The sequence below is a fragment of the Tribolium madens genome, unplaced genomic scaffold (genome assembly GCF_015345945.1).
Source record: "Tribolium madens isolate multiple individuals breed KSU strain unplaced genomic scaffold, Tmad_KSU_1.1 Scaffold_91;HRSCAF=231;Tcas5.2_LG7, whole genome shotgun sequence".
In the NCBI taxonomy this organism is placed as follows: domain Eukaryota; kingdom Metazoa; phylum Arthropoda; class Insecta; order Coleoptera; family Tenebrionidae; genus Tribolium; species Tribolium madens.
This window is the reverse complement of record NW_025401063.1, coordinates 4,209,245-4,231,572: the sequence shown is the minus strand read 5'-3', so window position 1 is coordinate 4,231,572 and position 22,328 is coordinate 4,209,245. Positions and strand designations below refer to the sequence as shown.

At 31.6% G+C, this 22,328-nt stretch overlaps 3 protein-coding genes across 3 annotated transcripts in view; 2 read left to right on the top strand and 1 right to left on the bottom strand.

The window, feature by feature from the left end:
* The window catches only part of LOC123011880 (5-oxoprolinase), a 36,075-nt gene that overhangs the window by 8,635 nt on the left and 5,112 nt on the right, over positions 1-22,328 (bottom strand). Inside the window, exons 5-10 of the mRNA XM_044409584.1 lie at positions 20,681-20,938; positions 20,138-20,635; positions 19,974-20,085; positions 11,938-12,162; positions 8,139-8,382; positions 5,434-5,531 (exon numbers count right to left, since the gene is read on the bottom strand). Coding sequence (XP_044265519.1) covers positions 5,434-5,531; positions 8,139-8,382; positions 11,938-12,162; positions 19,974-20,085; positions 20,138-20,635; positions 20,681-20,938 — 1,435 coding nt within the window. The remainder of the gene's footprint in view (positions 1-5,433; positions 5,532-8,138; positions 8,383-11,937; positions 12,163-19,973; positions 20,086-20,137; positions 20,636-20,680; positions 20,939-22,328) is intronic.
* On the top strand, positions 231-2,174 carry LOC123011882. The gene is made up of 7 exons (XM_044409587.1): positions 231-260; positions 309-496; positions 548-1,056; positions 1,570-1,669; positions 1,716-1,820; positions 1,868-2,023; positions 2,073-2,174. Exons 1-7 carry the CDS (start codon positions 254-256, stop codon positions 2,112-2,114), a joined length of 1,107 nt encoding a protein of 368 aa, XP_044265522.1. The 5' UTR covers positions 231-253; the 3' UTR covers positions 2,115-2,174.
* On the top strand, positions 12,415-16,472 carry LOC123011884 (ubiquitin-conjugating enzyme E2 H-like). Its single transcript, XM_044409589.1, has 2 exons — positions 12,415-12,545; positions 15,660-16,472. Exon 2 carries the CDS (start codon positions 15,741-15,743, stop codon positions 16,266-16,268), a length of 528 nt encoding a protein of 175 aa, XP_044265524.1. The 5' UTR covers positions 12,415-12,545; positions 15,660-15,740; the 3' UTR covers positions 16,269-16,472.

The following is a 22,328-nucleotide window of genomic DNA, read 5'->3' as shown; positions in this document are numbered from 1 at the left end:
TTGCTATTAGTGGTCACTGACAATTTTATTAATCATTAATGAAATCATTAAAAAAATGTTTATTAGCAATGACCATGGACAAATAAATCATAAAGCAACTTCTAGGTATATTAATTTTATTATTCTGACCGAGTATTTATTATTAATACAGTGGAATCATAAAATATGCAAGATCCTTGGATTTTATGACAATCACCACCATTTCATATGTTGTTACWYTATAAACAAGATGGAGTTTGGCAAATACAAACTTATGACAGGTATTTGTATTATTATTTTTTATTTCCTCTCAAGTGTTTGCTTTTCAGATGATCACCTAAAGTTAATAAAATTTATATCATCTGATATTTTTCAATCGACACCAATGAAAATCCTTTTAGGTTCCATCTTTGCAATTCATGTAATTGTAGATTTGATAACTGTTTACTACATGTTAAGCACATTTGACGCAAAATTATTTATTAATTATTCGTCTGTATTTCTTGGAGATTTCTATGTAGGTATTTCTCTATTACGTAAGTAAGCTTCACATTTGATCACATTTTAGCCACTTCTCGCCATCTTCGTATTACTCTATAAAAGCAAAGTAATACATAATTTAAAAAACGAACTTGAACTTTGGTCCACAGACAGCACAAGCAAAAAATTACAATCCAAAATTAACTTAAACATTAAATTTTTAAAAATGTTCGTTATTTTTAATTCTCTACTTTTTATCGTAGTGGGTGTGACCTTCGTACAACCCTTATCCAAAGATTACGACGTTTTTTTCGCTTATCGTCTTATCCACGAATATTTTCCAAATTACGGCCACATCTTCGAATTTCTTTATAGAACCACGTATTTGCTCACTAGTTACATTGCAACAGTGCTACCCTTCCAAATTTTTTATTATTGTCAACACACAAACTTTCAATTGCAAATGTCAATAGAACAATTGAAAAATTTAACCAAATGGAGTGAAGACGACGAGAATCTAGTTGACAACACCAAATACCAAACGGAAATAAATCGAAGACTCAAAATTTGTATTCAAAGGAGTCAAAATTTTATACGGTACTATACAGGGTGCGCCAGAACCCACGCCCCAGAGAAAAATGCCATATAAGGTAAGATACCAGGAACACGGAAAAAATGTTAAAAAATTTTTATCTATCAAAATTTCGAAGTTATGAGGGTTTAAAGTTTGCACTTTGACTCTATATTTATTTCTTTTGAAAAATTAATTTTCCAAGTTTTTTTGCTATAGGCTATTAAAAGAGGAAACAAGGAAACTGTATCCTAAATTGTAACTCTCTTCAATGTTATTTGTGGCTTTTATTGGCGAAATTTTTGTCCCTTTACTAAATAATCGTAAAAAAACAAATACAAGATCCTCAGTATCATTAAATAGATATAAAAAATGTCAAATGTCAAAAAATAAATGTCAAAGTTTTTTGACAGATAGAATTTTGTAAACATTTTTTTAATGTTCCTGGTATCTTACCTTGAAAATTTTCTCTGGGGCGCGAGTTCTGGCGCAGCCTGTAACAGATTTCAAATTCTTAATCATCATTTTACTGATTTTAGTCTACATTCTGAAAAAATCAAAGAAATCAGCAAATTTATAGCCGGATTTGCRCTCTGTGCCTGTCTTTTGGGTATAGGTGTCATCTTTTACTTGATTTCCGTAAGTACGAATAAAATTTAAAATATTCAATGTCAATTTTTTTTAGGGAAATTTCACGCCTGAGTATTATTTGCGTATGGGTGCAACTTCCGTTGCCGGAATCACAACATTTGCAGCTACAATGTGGGCTGGCCAGTCCACTGAATCAGCCGTAAAAAGCATTTTTTTTCTTAAACACATCTAATCAAATCATTTCAGATTGATGACATGGTGACGTCTCTCAACGAAGTGGAATGGTACAATTTTAATCAATCAAATAAAAAATTGTATCTCATTTTTTTGACAAACAGCATGAAGACACGTACCATAAAATTCACGGAAAATTATTCCTTCAACTATCAATTAGGATTAGGGGTTTGCGACTTTTTCACGTTAACATAAAACACTCAAAATTATGTTTCAGATTGTGAAGGGAATTTATTCAGTCATTTCGATTTTATTATAAATTTGTAAATACATATTTCTATTCACAAATTTACTGTTACATATTAATTATTTTTCCGAACAATATGATCATTGTCTCATGTTTTTTCTGGATGATTTTAAGGTATGTGCAAATATTTTATCAGATGAAAGTAGAGCTCAAAAGACAACTAAACTTGCCTCATCCGAATATTTATAGTTTCTGAGTTTCTCCACTTTGGCGTCGGAAAAATTGTCAAAAAAATGCAATATAAACAAAGATTGAACCTTTTGAATACTTTATCCCAAAGTTTACATTGTGCTATCTTTAACAAAAAAATAGATCCAAAATTTTTACTGTTTTATGATTTTTTTCTGACATTTTTTTCTGTGCCTGTTTTTGCTAATTTTAGAGTATTTTTTTAAACAATGTAATAAATTTTAAAGAGGTAATCTCACAGATCATATTTGTTTACAATTTGTGTTGGTGAAATTAAAGGATTTGTCTGCACATTGTATATTATTATGTACAGAATGGTTATAAATGATTTTCATCTAGCCAGCTTTGGAATTTTTTTGCATGTAACTTTATTCGTGCCGCTCTACTTTTTTTGAAAGCTCTAGTTCTGTCATTAGTGTCACTTATGAATTAATAATAAATTGTTATTAATTAAACTTTTATTGTTTTAACTAATTTCCAATAATAATTGATAATAATGTATACTTTGGAAGAAAACAAGTTTATACTTGAAGTCTATTTTCGAAGTGGACGCTTAGTAACCGGCGATTTTTTAATTTCCAGTTAAAACAAGTAGGTACCCCTATTTTCGTAAAGCGGCATTTTTTATTTTACATGGAAAATGCACAAACTGGCTAAAAGAAAATCATGTATAACCACTTTGTATATACTACTCATTTCTTATTTTAATCATATTTTTATATTACTATAAAAAGTATACTCTTTTTCATATTAATGTGCATCAAGTAGGTTGTAGCAGTCTAAACGAATCTTTAATTCACACAAAAAGTGTCATTAATGTCATTCAGAACAAATCTAATCACATCAATAATGACAACAATTTTTATGTTTGCTGCCCTATGTTAATTACGTTATTAATTTTAATTATTTTTTGCTATCTGGAGTATACATTTATTTGGAAAAATATTTTTTAGGGAAAATTGAGTTTAAGATTATTTGAATTTTAAATGATCACTTTCAACGACTACTTTGATGCACATTAATATGAAACGAGTATAAGTATGTATTTTTAAAAAATAGGTCAGTGAAATTTCGCGATAAGACGCCACAATTCATAATCTGTTATTTTTTATTAATTTTTTTTTAACTTAAAAATTAAATTTAAGTTATTTAACATTTAGTATTTTTTGTACAGGGTGATTTTTAGAAACGGCAGGCGTAGTAGAATTTTTATTTATGACCCGATTTCAAAACATAAAAAAATAAATTAAAAGGCTTTTAATATAGTATAAGCTGACAATTTTAGAATTTTTCTAAGTGGCATAGTATATTTTGGGCTAAATTCAACTTTCCAATTTTAAATTGGAAACTAATTTTTTTTTTCATAATTTGGAATGTATTAGTTTTCTTGGTACAGACATGTGTTCCGTTCTATTTTTACTGAATATCATTGTTTAAAATAATTTTCAAAATTGAAAAAAAAATTAAATCTAGCTTCATGATGTCAAATAAGACAATGCCATATTATTGTAATGTCAAGAAGCAGCAAACGAAAGAGAATATGGTCAAAATTTTTTCAAATTTTTAATATGAAATGACAGTAATAATTACTTATAACAAATGAAAAAACATCAAATTTAGGTTATTAATTTATTTTATTGTTATTTATTTTATATTTCGTTCACTTTAAATAAGATTATTATTAACCTACAATTATTTTTATCGACATCATGCAAATAATTTTATTAACTTTTATTATTTTTTTCAACTTTGGTAATTTTTTTAAACAAGAATTTTTAGTAAAAGTATTGCCAAGAACACTAATATCTTCCGAATTAATAAAAAAAATTAGGTCCCTATTTAAAATTATAAAGTTGAATTTAGCGCAAAATTCACTAAAACATTTAGAAAATTTTTAAATTAGTCGGCTTATTATATAAAAAAACAAGTTAAATGGCTTCTAGCATAGTTATTAGAAGCCATTTAACTTGTTTTTTTTTGATTTTTCAAATCGGGCCATAAATAAAAATTCTACAGCCTCTCTCGTTTTTTTTTAATCAATCTATGTTAACACTGAAAGGTCTATAATAATAATCTTTTTTTACTTAAGTATAAATATAAAATATTGTGTTGCACGTACATTATAATAGAACTTACTAACTCGTTGAGACACCTTGTATATTATTTTTATTTCTTCTATAAAAAAATAAATATAAAAAATAGATCGTTATCACGCTAACGTAAAATTTCACAATAGATGATCTTATTTTTTACTAAAATTTTTTTGACTTAGAAAGTTATTTAACTTTTAGTATTTTATCTAAAACTCTTAAAACACAATAACAAAAAAGAGAGGGTTTCTTTAAATTTGTTATTTAACTTTTACTATTTTTTGATTAAGTGTGTTTGTCAAAGGAATCAAATAAGTCAAAACGCAATCGGTCAACAACAAATTACTTTAGAATTGTCTATCAGTTGACACGGAAAGCTCTATAATAGAGTTTACCAAGTTGTTGGGACACACTGTATATTATTTTTCTTTTCGTATTTTGTGTATTAATTACTAATTTTAATTGTATTTTTATATTATTACAAAAGTAAATACAAAACTGTAGGTCAGTATTACGCTAACGTGAAATGTCGCGTGGAAATAGGCCGAAAAGTAATTTCTGCTAAAATCACGCAGAAAATTTCATCAGGCCAAACGTTTTGGCCTCGTGGCATTGAGACTAATTTATAATTTAATCCTCTGGCTTCCATCTCCGTCCGTGTTATTTTAAAGACACCCTCCCATTAATTATTTCCTCAAAGAGCGTCGCTTCAAGCACCTTAATCACAATAAATTTCAAGTTGGATGCAAGTGTATCTGCAGCACTCTTAAATAACACTAACACTCTTTTATGTGTTGCCGCAACGATGTGCCTAGTCATAAATTCAAGATGGCGCCGAATTGGCGATTTAACGGTGCCATTTTGTCGAGATTGATAACCCGACCGTCACGATAATGGCGCACTGTTATGCTAATAAAACTAACCGAGCTCATAACCACAAAGGCGAATTGTTTTGTTTCCTATTACCAATCGCGTCGATTTATCTTCGTCTGCGGCTTCTTTCATGGAGGAAAAACGCAAGAATGGTAAACAAAACGGTTTGTCATACTCACCCCGGGTGAAATGGGTACTGCAGTTTTCGGACCGAGATTGATGGTCCTACCGTCGACTCTGATTAAGAGATTGAGGCCTCGAGCGCCAGGACTGCCACCTGAAAAAAACAACAACACAAGGGCATAATAAATAAGGGAGGAAATGGGGCCGAAACCCGCGAGGGCACTTCCTTCGGCCCGAAGCACAAATTTCGCTTTGGGAGATTTGTAGAGCGGGGTTTTTTGCCACAATCAACTAATTGTGTTGAGAAGTTTTACTCACGCATTACTTACTTATTTTTTTTACCCAWCTGTGTTTTAATCCCACCACTTGGATATTATTTCATTTRTGCCTGGTTATTTATTTATCCTTACTTTTTGTTTATAAATAAATAAATTCTAATTCTTTTATATTCTTATTGTTGCTGGAATTGTTAAGTAACTTTTGCCCTGCAACTTTTTGTAAGTACTCTATTAAATAATCTATTCATACTTTTATTAAAAAACAAAAAATAAATTGTAAAATCTAATTTCGTACATTATGATTTTAATTATACAGGGTACGCCAGAAATCGCGTCCCAGAGAATAATGCCATGTAAGGTAAGATACCACCATAGTTATAAGAGTTTAAATTTTCTATATATTTCTCTTGTAAAAATAATTTTCCAAGTTTTTTTGCTACAGTCTATTAGAAGAGGAAACAAGGAAGCTGTATCCTAAATTGTAACTCTGTTTAATGTTATTTATGCCTTTTAATATTCAATTTTTGTACCTTTACTAAATAATTATAAAAAACATACACAAGATCATCATTATTATTAAAAAAATGTAAATGTCAAAAAATAAATGTCAAAATTTTTTGACAGAGAATTAAAAAAAAATTATGTTCCTGGTATCTTATCTTATTTGAAATTTTTCTCTGGGGCGTGAGTTCTGACACACCCTGTCTTATCATGCGTTCGATTATACAGTGCAATCAAAAAAAAAAATAGAGTAGGCGATGATTAAAGTCCTTCAGACAGCAATCCTGGTTTTTGACATCAAATGTGAGCGGAAACTTTGACAAGTGTACGTTTTATTTATTTTAAGTGAAACAATGTTCACTTTAAAGCAGAAAATTTTTATTGTTTCAAGTTATTACAAAAATGCTGTACAAGACGAAAACGCTGAATGGTCATTTTCACCTTCAGCTTGTGCGGAAAATTTCCAGCCCAGATCGCCAACTTGTTGCCAACTGTACAATATTAATCGTCGCCAACTCTAATTTATTTTTTTTTGATAGCACGATATTTCTGATCAAAGTAAGCGATGTTTTTGATATTAAGTTGGCAAAAACAGGGACAGAAGATATAAAAGTCGCAAGCTACTTTGATCAGAAATTTCTTAAATTTTTATTTAGATTTCATGGAATGAAGTAGTAATAATTAGCATTTTTGAAACATTTAATTCTAATACACGGTGTTTAAGAACTCGCGCCCAAAAAAATGCCAAGTAAGATAAGATGCTAAAAATATGAAAAAAATGTTAAAAATTCTATTTATAAAAATTTTAAAATTATGGGAGTTTATAAATTTTGCACCTTGACCCTATTTTTTGTGTTGAAAAAATAATTTTCTATATTTAGAGTAATAGGCTAATAAGCAGGGTATTAGAAGAGAGAATAGTTCATCGGTAACATTAAACAGACATAAGAAAGATAAAATGTCCAAAATTAAATGTCAAATTTTTTTGACAGATAGAATTTTTTAAACATAATTCCATGTCTCTGGTATCTTATCTTACTTGGCATTTTTCTCTAGACAGCGAGTTCTGAAACATCCTGTATAAGATAAATTTGACAAATGTGGCACTTTTGTGAGCACCTACTTACAACGTTAGAAAGTTAAAGCAAAATTAATTATGGTTCTGCTAATTAAGGGCCTTATGTCCATGAAGGCATATAAACAGAGTTAATTAGAATAAAACTTTCAAGGACTTCTCCTAACTATAACATCTCATAAAACTATTTATTACAGGGTTTAAAGGTCTTGTGAAATAATTAAAGCTGACAATTAATCAAGATAAAAATATATAACTCTACTATGTTTTTAAAACCTTTTTTTCTTTAACTGCAGCCAGTGCTTTTCTTCTCTTATTAGTCAATTATAAAAAAATATAATAAAACACCTTTAAAATTGCGGTTACGTGTCATTGTTATAAACCGAATTAAAATTTTGTCACAAGTTTCTTTTACAAGTAAAAAATCAATATGCATTAAATTTTCAAACGACAAACATTTACATCAAAAAGTTTAAATTTTATTAGTTCTCAGCAAAAGCAAAAGAGGTTCTTCAGGCGCTATTTGATTTACATTCCGGGATTGCAAAATATTTACCATTTTAATTAAATATTCTTCAAGTTAAAGTTAAAGTCAATAGAGTAATAAATAACATGACATAAAATTCGTAAAAGCAATAATGTTTCTTCATCCTTGCGACACCAAAATAGAAAAAATTACTGCGAAAGTTAACAAGTTTTTTACCATGTTGCAACTAAAATTTTTCCAGTTAAAAAAGTAATCAAAATTATTAAAGTTATACTTAATTCAATTTTGATGGTGTGAAGCTCTATTTAAACTAGTAAAAAACCCTCTCTTGGAGCTATTCTCACGTCAAAATCACCCCTTTGATAAGCTCGCTATCACCTATTAAACTGTTGCGGCACTATAACCCTAAACCGCCCTCACCGTTCATTCCATAAGGTTGCAGGACCCTCCTCTCAGTGAGAACCGACAACGTCACCGGCGCCCTAAACAAAATCTCCCTTAAGACTCCATCGCCGCCCCTAAATCTGCCACCGCCGCCGGTGCCTGGTCGTAACATAAACTTGCGCACATGTACGGGATATCTCCTTTCCAATATTTCAACATCGGTGATCCTCGTGTTAGTCATATGTGTGTGCACTCCGGAACATCCGTGCCATCCGGGGCCCTGAAATGAAGCACATCAAACAACCCTTGACCCGGGCAAAACCCCCGACATTTCATCTCTCACAAACACAATGAAATTACAATCAAAGTGGCTGAGACTCTAAGTTCGCAACTAAAGACAGGAAACATAAGAGGTTATCACCAAAAATCGACCAAAATCTTGACAAAAATCCAAAAAAAATTCTACTTTAAAATTGATACATTTAACGTTWTTTGCATTTCTAAAGGTGATAAAGACTCAAAAAAATGCATAAAACGTTATTTRRTCAAGTTTAAAAAATTACGAATTTTTCGAGTTTTTGAAGGTGAACGGTAGTAAAAACGTAAAAATAGTCAATTTACCTTGAATCATAAAAACGATTGAAGTATGGTGTATTAAGTAATAAAGTTAAGAATAAGRAGCGAAGCATCGGATTTTAAGCAAAAAATCAAAAAAAATGTAATTCTTATAAAAAACTAGTACTATATGTAAAATTAACCGGAGAACACGCCTGTACAAACTGCTTTGACTTAGGACTCATAGTTTTTGAGATATGTTTTTTTTTGAACAAAACTAAAAATGGCTCTGTACCCGGAACCATAACCCGGAGCGACTTCCTGTTTGCACCAGTAAATAGACAATTTCAAGCTAATTTTAATGGTTTTTAGCTTTTTGTCCTATAGTTAAGTCCTATAGTTTCGTAGAAAAACGCGTTTAAAGTTTCATAATTTTGACAATTTTCACTTTTTGAACGGCGATTACGGGGACAAACTATTAGACTTAGAGCAAAGAATTTAATTCCATCGTAATCAGCGTAAGAAAATCTATCGACTGAGGCCAAAGCCAAGTCGATATCTCGCAAAAAAATTTAGAATTTTTAAACGCCGATTACGGTGAACAATGGGTGTTAACAATTTTTTCGTTTTTTTTTATTTTGATGATGTAATGTTTTGACCTGTGCCCATGTAAAATGTTCCGGGGAATCGATTGGCGTCAATTAAACTGCAAAATTCGTAGTAGTTTAGAAGTTATACTCGGATTTAAATTTTCGATATTTCTGATTTTAGCAGAAATTTTCTCGATAACTATTCATCGTAGAGCACTGAAATTTTTAATATATGATAGAAAATTAAATTTTCTATCCAACAGTACAGTACATATAAGAGGTTATCTCCAACAAGTCCGGAGTTATTGCCATTAGACCGCTCCGGGTGCCAAAAATCGACCAAAATTTCGACAAAAATCACAAAAAAATTAACTTTAAAATTGATCCATTTAACGTTTTTTACATTTCTAGAGGTCTTAAAGACTCAAATAAGTGCATAAAATGTTATTGGGTCAAGTTTAAAAAATTTTGAATTTTTTGAGTTTTTGAGCGGTAGTAAAATCGTAAAAATAGTCAATTTACTAAAAATCGTAAAAACGGTTGAAATATGGTTTTCTAGACGTAAAATTACTCGCTGAACACGATGCAACTAGTTAAAATACTCTACGATGCATAGTTTTTGAGATATTGAGTAATAAAGTTAAGCATAAGGCTAATAAGCACTACATCCGATTTTGAGCAAAACTCAACATTTTTTGACTCTTATGAAAAACTAAATGTAAAATTAACCGGAGAACACGCCTGTACAAACTGCTTTGACCTAGGACTCATAGTTTTTGAGATATGATTTTTTTTTGAACAAAACTAAATTATTGGCGGCGGTAGTGGCTCAGTGGCATAAGGTCCCGCTTTCCAACAGGTAGGTCCCGAGTTCGAGTCCCGGTCAAGTCGGCAATTTTTCTCAAGTTCAAATATAATTCAAATAAATGTCAAAAGAAGGCGGGCGCATAAGAGCGCGATCTTTAAAACAGTTCTAATAAGTATAAGAGAGAAAGCGCACAATACTAACTAAAATAAGCAGCAATAGATGGCGGCCGTATAAGAGCGCGAACTTTAAAACAAGTATCTACAAAAGTGAAAATAGTGTAAAAGTTAATAGTAAGTAATATAAGTAAACAAAAAGTAAGTTAAAGGTAATAATAGAAAGGTAAGTTTTGCATTAAAATCAAGGAACTTTTTTTATTAATTATCGTTATTATTACTAATAACATAAATGATTTACATAAGTGTACTAGTGAAATAGATATAACTAAACAAAAGACAAGTAATATAAAGTATAATAAAGTGGTAAAAGTAGCATGAAATGTATACAGGATGTTAAAAAAAGAAATATTTCAGGAGGTAGTAGTACGGACCAAAACAAACAAACAAAAATCTTAATAAACATAGGTCCGCAAAGTAACAGAATATTTTTTAACACCCTCTATATGTACAATTATAAATAAGTGCGCATTTTTTTACATAGTTAAACACCCCCTAAACTCTATCTTTTCCTGCGCCACTGGTCTTCAATTAATTTTGAGTAATAGAATTATTCTAAAACAATTGTTTGTCAGAATTTCAAAGCTAATTTCGAGTTTTTTATAAGGTTTTTTAGACGTAAAATAACGTGCTAAACACGATGCAACAAGTTAAAATACTTTACAATTTAAGATAATGAGTAATAAAGTTAAGAATAAGGCTAGAAGCATTAGCACTATATCCGATTGTAACCAAAAAATCAAAAAATTTTATCCTTATAAAAAACTAGTACTGTATGTAGAATTAACCGGAGAATACGCTTGTACAAACCGTTTTGACCTAGGAATCATAGTTTTTGAGATATGACTTTATTATGAAAAAAAAATTTGTTTTCATATGTTTGAAAGTTTATAAAAATTAAGAAACAATACTGACGAATTGTTGAGACCATTCAGTTTAAGCAACCTCTAATTTTACTCATCAAATCAATTACATTAATTAAAAGTTAATTATAAATTCCACGTTGTTTTCAGCACTCGATTTACGGACATATTCAAATTTTCAAAAAAAAGTCAATTTTTTTAGTTGTTTCCAATTTTTTCTTTCAAATTTAACAGTAGTGTATTATTTTTCAAAACTCAACAACTTGAAGCATTTTGCAACTTTGAACATGTACTATTTTCTTTTTCACACTTTTTATTGTACAAGTTTTAAGACCGGCGAAAAAATTAATATTTACAATTAGTTTAATTTCTAATTAAAAAAGAATTTTGATACTGTAAACGATAGAGGATTAAATACACTTTAATTTGATGTTTTGATATTGTACCGAAAGGCAGTAAGACCTTAAAAATTAAATTTGGAGAAAAAAAATTCAATTAACTGGTATTTTGGTAACTGGTAGGAAATAGGTATTTCCTAAATGATAAAATTATTTTATTTTTTCTGTGGTATTTGTGAAAATAGAATAATGATAAAGTTGATAGGTTTTGACTAATTTACAATTTACTATTGAGAATCTGAAACTTGGAATAATTTATGTTCTCAAATCTTGCAAATTATACTAACATATGCATAGAAGATCTAAAAAGAAGCTTTTATTCAAGCTTTTTGTTTATGCACCCATTGAAAAAATGAAAAGTCGGCGCCCATGACCAGAGTTGTTGAAAGTTCMAGACATTACCCGAGACAAATAGAATATAATAAAGTTGGAATAAAATATGTCTTACCGCGCCGCTGCCTCCTGCGACCGTCTCGTAGCAGCCCCAGGAGCCGCTGCCAAACGTAATATTATTCATGCAWCCTTGCGAGGCGGCACACACCCTGAAGGCCTTCAAAACAACGTCGACAACTCTTTGGGACGTTTGAACGTTGCCGCCGACGACCGCAGCGTTGTCACTGGGGTCGAGAATGGAGCCTTTAGGGACGTTGATTTGCACGGGAGCAAGACAGCCCTGCAAACAAAAATATATCACAATTAGATATGAATAAATATTTGCCTTGACCCCACACACGCATTGTCAAAATGATGGAAATAAACATAAACGAAACCAAAACAAAATATATGAAAAGGGATAAAATCCGGATGTTGACAGTCGACAATCCCTTTTGCCTCCGGTTTGAGCAGGTGTGTTAATGCGTCGGTTAAATTTTTTAAGTCCTGTAAAGTGGATTCTCTTAGTAACCGCAAAACCCCAAAATAAACCCGTCAATCCAACGTCACATGAAGAAAATTGTCAATTCGGTGAACGCGAGATGTTGTGAGTTTTCTGTGATCTGGAGTTAATTCGCGTTTCGTTCAAGGGCTTTCACAGCTGGCAGGCATAATATCGTCCAGGTAAATATTTGATAATCGTCGATGGACATTCGGATTCTTCGTGAGCGCTTCATACCCTTTGTGGTTAATTATTGATAACTCCTGAAAGATTCACCGCTTAATCCTAACATCTGTTCCATAATCTGCCTTAGGCCCTCGAACTGAAGCCGAGTCATTATTGTACTAAATCGTAAACTTGTTAAGATATTCCCTCTATTGTGTAGGGAAGCTCAACTTTGGTCATTTCATACAAGTTTTAACAACCGACGAAAGTTTGGAGAAAATTTGAATAGATTTCAAAAATATGACTACTCGTGATATTTTCGTAATAATACAATTCCGGAATAAATTAGTTTGAAAATTACTGCACACAATTACCATTCGTTCAATAAGATTTCTGATCAAAGTAACCTTTAACTTCGACAATTAAGTTGGCAGCCTTTGTTGCCAATTTAATTTTCGAACTTTTGTTTCTATGTTACTCTATAGTATTATAGCTTTTATAATTTCCATATCATATGTATGTTTTTGAATTAAAAATTATGAGAAAATCAGAGGAAATTTTTAAAAATTAAGCCGATTTTAAATCTCACAATAACGGTTCATCAAAACTTAAAACACTTAAAATGCTACATTTTATAATAATTCTATTCTTTTATAATCTGACTGTTATACACATTTTTAAAAGACTCACATAATACCAATTAAATTTCTGATCAAAGTAGTCTTTGACTTCGACAATTAAGTTGGCAACCTTCGTTGCCAATGTAATTTTTAAACTTTTGTCACTACATTACTCTATAGTAATATAGTAACCTTTCTTTTCTACGTTTTTTATGTATATTTTTTAATAAAAAATAAAATAATCAGAGAAAATTTGTAAAAAATTATGACAATATTAAATCTTTAGCACTTTAGCAACAGTTCAATAAAACCTAAAACATTAAAAATACCAAATCATTTTTTCGTCTTTTTGGCTGTTATACAGGGTGTTTACGGTCTTGAGGTTGAAATTTAAATGAGATGATATTCACGGTAGAAAAAAACTAATACGCTACATAAAACAAAAATTCACGTTGTTAAAGGAAATTATTCATTTTACACTATTTGTTTGAGAACTGCTGCTTCGGCTGCAACAATGGCCTTGTTCAATCATTACCTTGTGTTTCACCGTAAATCATAATCACGACAACCAATGTATTATTTTAATATTTTGTTTATAAATTTTGAGAAAAATTAAGAAAAACGAATCAAACCTATTGGAAACCATTCGCTGAAAGATATTAAACAGAAGATCTTTGAATTTTGATAAAAACTAAAGCAAAAGCAAATCAAATGATGACAGTGTCAAAACTATGAAGTGACTTTTCTCTTTCATTGTCATGGATACGATTTTTTTATCTGTTGCAACAATACAATTTTATCTGAACAAGGTAATAATTCCAGTGACCCTCAAACCGTGTACCAATATTTTGGAGTTAAATAACATTCTTGATAATAAGAATTGTGTGAGTTTCTTTTCTCGGTTACAATATTTCTGTACTCTTCTATTACTAGGTCAATTTTCAACTCCAAGACTGTAAACACCCTGTATTTTTAAATAAACTTAGTTTCATAACACCAATTCAATTTCTGATCAAAAGTGGTCTATGACTTTCAAGTTAAGTTGGCTAATTGGCAAGTAATATGACAGGTGACTGAACCAAATTTCTGACCAAAGTGGCAGTCTTGTTGCCAATTTAATTTTCCAACTTTTGTTGGAAAATATAGTATCTAATGTAGAGACAAAAGTTTTTACATTTTTCATACTCACCGTTTCTTTATGTTTTTGTGTATGTTTTTTAATTAGAAATTATAAAAAAAAATCAGAGAAAATTAGTATCAAACTAAGGCGATATTAAATCGCTAGCGCTCTAGAGAATAACAATGCAATAAACTTTAAAATGGCACATTTTATAATCACTTTTTGTGTTTCTGCGTAATATACAGGCTGCGCCAGAACTCGCGCCCCAGAGAAACATACCATGCAAGGTAGATACCAGAAACATGAAAAAAATTTCGAAATTATGAGAGTTTAAATTTTGCACTTTGACTCTATTTAATTCTGTTGGAAAAATAATTTTCCAAGTTTTTTTTGCTACAGACTATTAGAAGAGGAGACAAGAAAGATGTAACCTAAATTGTAACTCTGTTTAATGTGGCTTTTATTGGTAAAATTTTTGTGCTTTTACTAAACTATTATAAAAACACATATACAAGATCATCAGTATCATTAAATAGACATAAAAAATGTCAAATGTCAAAAAATTTTGACAGATAGAATTTTTTAAACATTTTTTTCATGTTCCTGTATCTTATCTTATTTGAAATTTTTCTCTGAGGCGCGAGTTTTGGCGCACCTGTATTTATACATTTATTTAATGTCATAATACCAATTAAATGTCTGATCAAAGTATTGCAGTTGGCAAAGTGGCAATTGATATGACACTTCCTGGACTCCGTGACTGTAGATAAGTGTGACAAAAAATCTATTGGCAACACTGAATTGGTAATATTGCCGGATTTGCCAGCGGCCGCCTATAATTTACAGGGGCGATTTAGTAGGTATTAAAAAATATTAAACGTAAAAAAACAGGAAAAATAGAGTAATAAATATCCACCAGTGATAAATACATAGAAAGTTGTTGCATTTGATGAGTTTTACTAGTAGTAAAATGTACTTATTTTTGTTACACGCTGTATAATTTAATTTTATTTAAAATTAAATTTAAACTGTTACTAAAAAAATAGTGAAATAAAGTAAACAAAGATCTTTAATAATAATTAATAACAATACTGTTTTCTAGCTAAATTTAGCGAAACTTGTTATTGATAATGTCAGTCATTTAATCAAAATGATTAAAAAATTGCAATAATTATGTTTTCACATAGCAGAGATAGTGAAAACAAGCCGTAATTCAATATAATTCACGCTATGAGTAAACTATTGATAAATCGCATGGCGTGAATACCTACATGTTGACAGAACTCGATTAGGTTAACACATTTTTCATACCCAGTGTTAACTTTGAGTGTTTTGTTCAGTTTCTTTGTTTCCGAAGACTTGTCATACTTGTCACATTTTTGTTATTATAGGTTAAGTGCAAGTCGTCAGCCCTCAGCGGTATCAAACCCCGATCCCTCACCAAATCGCCCCATTACAGCCCCCATTCCAAGATGAACCACCGCATCAAAATCGACGTGATGAGACTAATCGAGAACAAATTCGACGTGACGACTTGCGACAACTACCGCAATTTGGTGGTGAAATTCAACGGCCCTCGGGGGACCCCCTACGAGGGCGGAGTGTGGCGCGTCCGCGTCCTCCTCCCCGAGAACTACCCCTTCAAGTCGCCGAGCGTCGGCTTCGACACCCAGATTTTCCACCCCAACGTCGACCAGACCTCCGGGACCATCTGTCTCGACGTGCTTAACCAGAAATGGACGGCGCTCTACGACCTGGTGATCATCTTCGAGACGTTCCTGCCGCAGCTGCTCAAGAACCCCAACCCCGAGGACCCGCTCAACCATTGCGCGGCCATGGTGCTGACCAGAACGCCCGAAAGATACAACTACCTGGTGGCCAAACACGTGCAGGAGTTCGCCAATCCCGAGAGGATGCGGCTGTGGGAGGAGCGAGAGGAAGGGGAGGAGCAGAAGGAGGAGGGACTGTCGGATCTGTCCGACGATGAGGAGACAGATTAAGGGTGTATTTGAGAAGTTATTAAAATTATTTTTGTTTAGTATTATTTGTATGAGGGGGGGCCATGAGAGGTATACCTTGTGTTCCTATTATTGTACTCTCAATAAAGTTGGATTTTACATAAGATTCAAAAGTAATACATTTCAAAAAAAATATGTTCATTACGAAAGTTTTTTGCGACCAGACACATAAATAAAAACTACTAAAATAAACTTTGTTTTGTTTTTTTTGTTTCTCCGACAAAAATCGTTTTTATTTCAGAAAATAAAAAATAAACAAAACATTTTATTCCGGAGTTTGGAATGTCTCTCATTTCATTACTGACCTTCTATTATCCTGGTCCTAGTAGTACGGCATGTTATACAGGGTGCGCCAGAACTCGCGCCCCAGAGAAAAATTTCAAGTAAGATAAGATACCAGGAACATGAAAAAAATGTTTAAAAAATGCTATCGGTCAAAAAATTTTGATATTTATTTTTTGACATTTGACATTGTTTATGTCTATTTAATGATACTAATGATATTGTATATGTTTTTTTATAATTATTTAGTAAAGGTACAAAATATGTTGTCAATAAAAGCCATAAATAACGTTAAACAGAGTTACAATTTAGGATACAGCTTCCTTGTTTCCTCTTTTAATAGCTTATAGCAAAAAAACTTGTAAAATTATTTTTCCAACAGAAATAGAGTCTAAGTGCAAAATTCAAACTCTCATAACTTAGAAATTTTTATAGATAGAATTTTTTTAACATTTTTTCCATGCTCCTGGTATCTCACCTTACATGGCATTTTTCTCTGGGGCGCGAGTTCTGACGCACCCTGTATAACGTTTATCTAACGATGGTTAGATTTGGAGTATATAACAAAAGTTAAATAACAAATATCTAACGTTATCTTTGTGATGCAATATGGCGTATGTTAGATTTAGCTTATACAGGGTGCGCCAGAACTCGCGCCCCAGAGAAAATTTTCAAGCAAAGTAAGATACCAGGAACATAAAAAAAATGTTCAAAAAATTCTATCTGTCAAAAAATGTTGACATTTATTTTTTGACATTTGACATTTTTTTATATCTATTTAATGATACTGATGATTTTGTATATGTTTTTTTACAATTATTTAGTAAAGGGACAAATTTTTTTTCCAATAAAAGCCACAAATAACATTGAACAGAGTTACAATTTAGGATACAGCTTCCTTATTTCCTTTTTTAATAGCCTATAGCAAAAAAACTTGGAAAATTATTTTTCCAACAGAAATAAATAGAGTCAAAGTGCAAAATTGAAACCCTCATAACTTCGAAATTTTTATAGATAAAATTTTTTTAACATTTTTTCCATGTTCCTGGTATCTTACCTTATATGACATTTTTCTCTGGGGCGCGAGTTCTGGCGCATCCTGTATATCGGTTACCTAAGCATAACCAGGTATGTCTGTCATATATAGCAAAGGTTATATAACTGATATAGATTCAGTTTTCATAACGGTTATCCAACCATGGTTATCTCTGGCGTATATAGCAACGGTTTTTTAATATACAGGGTGTTTACAGTCTTGGAGTTGAAAATTAACCTACCCTAATAGAGGAATACAGAAATACTGTAACCCAAACAAAAAGCTCACATAATTGTTATTACTCAGAATGTTATTTAACTCCAAAATATTGGTACACGGTTTGAAGGTCGCTGGTATGATTTTCTTGTACAGATAAAATTGTATTGTTGCAACAAATAAAAAATCGTATCCATTACAATGAAAAAATAAATTCACTTCATAGTTTTGACACTATCATCATTTGATTTGCTTTTGCTTTTGCTTTATTTTTTATCAAAATTCGAAGATCTTCTGTTCAATCTCTTCCAGCGAAATGGTTTCCAATAGGTTTGATTCGTTTTTCTTAATTTTTTTACAAATTTATGAACATGAATAGCAAAAAATATTAAAAAAATAAATTGGTTGTCGTGATTATGATTTACGGTGAAACAAAAGGTAATGATATTAATGCAGCTGAAACAGCAGTTCTCAAACAAATAATATAAAATGAATTATTTCTTTTCACAACGTGAATTTTTGTTTTAAATAGCGTATTAGTTTTCTTCTACAGTGAATATCATCTTATTTAAATTTCAACCTCAATACCGTAAACACCCTGTATAAATATTATGCAATATAATGCATGACAAATTCTAACTAGTTTTTCCAGATCTAGGAAATTTTTTATTATTGTTTATCATGTAAGTATAAAAATTTTATTTAAAACTGTGTAAACATTTTGGCTACATGCCAATGTAAAGTTTATTACCTTCACTTTTGTATTGTATTGAAAAAGTTTAATAATGTTTATTTTATGTTGTATTTCTTTTATTTTTACAGGAGGCGTTTCCAAAAAGTTTTCTAGAAATCTTCTCCAGAAAATCAACAAAGCATTGGACAATATTTAACATGGGACCCAGAGAAACAAATTTGTTGGTGTTCCAAAGAATTCTTCGAAAAAACTTTTTTTCCAGTTTTGATCAGCATGTTGTAAGATTTGATCATATCGTGTGAGACATCGAAAAACTTTTGAAAAATGCAAAAATCCAATATGGCGCCCATAAGAAAACCCATAGTTGAGTGTTTTGACAAGAGATAAAGTTTATAATTTTTTTAACATAAATTGTAACATTTTCGATAAATATCTTTATACATTTATAAAATGCATAAACATATCTTTGTAAAACAATAAATAAAAAACCGTTTTTATTTAAGAAAAAAATTATTAATATGGTAGTCTCAAAAGTTTAAACAATTAATTAAAATAAAAAATATTTTGGCATCGCTCCTTTACAACCTTTAAATCTTTATTAAGTTATTTCCAAAAAAAAAACCAAACTGGTAGTTTACTTCAAAAAAATCTTTAATTTTTGTAAGTCAAACAACAAAAAAAGTGTGAGGTTTACAAAAAAATTTTTTGCACATCTCGTCTAAAAAAAATTGTGATAGGTTTCCATTTTAAAAAAATTGTTACTATGTTTATTTCGTAAGTATAAACAATAAATTAATATTCAAATTTTTATAGCCATTGCACACCTATAAATTTATTTGCCAAAAAAAATTGATAGTTTCGCCAAAATAAAATCGTTTCCAGACCTTTGGACCAGCCTGTATAAATGTGCTACTAGGATACCTACCTCTATTACTGCCCTTCTGCCTTCTGTCTAGAGATTAGAAAATTTACTGAGACGCTTGCGACAGAAATGAAACACTTTCCACTCCGGTTGGTAATATACAATTTTAACTCCAGTCAATCACTATACGCTTGTTAATATAAAGCAAATTTGGCTTTTTGATTAATAAATTTCTTTAAAAAATTATAAAAACAATGATCTTCCACAATTGCATTTTTCCGACTTACGTAACCGTAGAAAAAATATAGTGCTCAACTCTTCACCACCACTACTAAATGAGTAAAGCAATCCTTATCATAGCATTTAAACTGATATAACTTTGTAGACAGAATAAACATTTCAGGCAATTCCTCCTCAAATAACTTGCAGAAACTTAAAATAGGACCCGGCAATCGCGTCAAATAATCATCTTGTTTACCGCCGGTTGCTCTTTCCGTAAAATTCAATTGCTCCGGAATTTTCCGGTACATAATCTCAGATAAAAATGAGTCTAGTCGAACTTTCGAATCTTTCAACTTAGCGACTCACTATGCATACCTGATTAAGCGGAACGTCGTGTCCGACCATGCAGCGCAGGCAGTAAATAAGGGCCGAGAGCGTGATGGCTTTGGGCGCATTGCAGTTACCCCAAACTTCCGGTCCAGTGCCCCTGTTCGAGATTGCAATCAACAACAACTCACAACCAGTCTGGAAAAACTCACGTGAAGTCGCAAAAAGCGGAGCCCTTTTCCCGATCCAGCGTCACTTTAAGCACAATTGGGGACCCATCATCCATGTGCTCCTCCGCTTCCAGAACAGTCCTCCCCGTCCTCTCGAACGTATCCTTAGCCACTTGCTTCAACATGTCGCGCACCGCCACCTCGGCATTCCTCTGGATGTGGTCCATGTAGGCTTGCACCACCCTCAAACCATACTGCTCGATCAACTCCCCCACCAACGCAATGCCCTTTTTATTCGCAGCGACTTGGGCCCTCAAATCCGAGATGTTGTCACTCAAATTGCGACCACCGGCTTTAGTGAACGCGGCAATGACCTCGTCTTCGAGGAATCGCCCATTTTCCACCAAGATAAACGACTTGAAAGCCGCCCCTTCTTGGCTCAAAGTGGTGGAATGGGGCGGCATTGACCCGGGGGTGATTCCACCGATGTCGGCATGGTGTCCCCGACTCGCCACAAAGAAGATTGGGTCAGGCTGCCCCCTGAAATTGCATTAAAACACGAAAACTACGAATTTTGGTACCCACTTGTGGAAAACGGGGGTGATTACGGTCAAGTCGGGCAAATGCGAGCCCCCAGCAGCAGGGTGGTTGGACAAAATCACCTCACCCTCGCTAAATTTTTGTCTGGTTTTCATCTGGTACTGAACGGCCTCTTGCATGGCCCCCAGATGGACTGGGATGTGAGGGGCGTTGGAGACCAAACCCCCATCAGGGCCGAACAAAGCACACGAGAAGTCCAAACGCTCCTTAATATTAGTCGAGATTGAAGTACGCTGCAAAATTCTGCAAAAAATTATCAGTTTTCGCGTTGGTACTCGAATGGTACAGTCGAACAAAGTGAAAATGACGCCTCAATAAACCAGCCCCTGCTGTAGATAACGACCCGACAAACGTCAAGTTAATTAAATGAAAATGTTGAGTTTTTTTAATGAAAAATTTAACAAACCATTTCTTAAAGAAAATTATGCATTAATAATGACATTGACGAAAAAGCAAACTTAATAATTTTTTTATTTTTTCAAAATAAAATTAATTTATATAATTTTTGTACGAAATAGGCTTTCTCTACTTTAAACTTGATTTTCTGTAAAACAACAAATGAATTAAACGATTGTGTATTTAATTTAATTCCACGTGTGCATTTACCGAGTGGTTTAATTCTTTGAGCAAAAAGCGAAATTAAAATTTAATTCTGAATGAAACTAATTCGAATCAAATGTCAAATTAAATTAAAAATTTAATTGCGATTAACACGTTCTGTAAACCGGCCCTAAGTTTTCTGTTAGTTTTGTAATTACCATTAAAAACGAATCAAAATTATTTATTTAATTTAACCAGAAAAAAAACGCAAAATTATTATTTTTTTTTTAGTTCTGCTACAATTACAATACTTATTTCTTGATAATTGTATTACTTTTAAATTAAATGAAAATGTTTAGTTTTTAAACAATTTAACAAATTTCTTAGAGAAAATTATGAATTAATAAGATGAAATTGACTAAAACTCATTTATTATTAATACTCCTACATTTTTTTGATAAACTGTTTTCCAAAATGAAATTAGGTCACTCACACTTCCGAGTTGTTTATTATTATTACAAAGAAATGAACACTAGTCACCATATCAATTAAATTTCCTTGCAACTGAAATTCGTAGTTTCTTAAACTCTCTTTATGTTCCAAAGAAACAATTTACACACAATTTAATAAAATTATGTAGATATAAAACAAGCGAATTAAACCTATTTATTTGTTCAAAAAATTAAACCACTCGCGGTAAACGGACACGGGGAATTAAATCTTTCCGCAAATAGATAAACAATGGTTTAATTTATTGGTTAAAAATAGAGAAGGCCTATTTGGTACAAAGATTATGTTAATAAATTTTATTTTGAAAAAACAGTTAAAAAAATGTTTAAGTTAATAATGATTTGCTTTCTCGTCAATGTCATTATTAATGCATAATTTTCTTCAAGAAATGGTTTGTTAAATTTTTCATTAATAGTACATTACAAGCGAGGTGGTAAATATGGCATTACCCCGAGTGCTTACCTATACGATCGAAATGCGCTAGCCTCGAGATCGGATAAAGCACAAAGGGTAATGCCATTACCACCGAGGTTTGTATGTTATTTTATTCACAATCACATTATTTTTAGTCAAAAATTTGAGT

What these genes read in the sequence shown, in the direction of transcription:
- LOC123011884 (XM_044409589.1), top strand. Translation starts at nt 15,741, where the DNA reads ATGAACCACCGCATCAAAATCGACGTGATGAGACTAATCGAGAACAAA.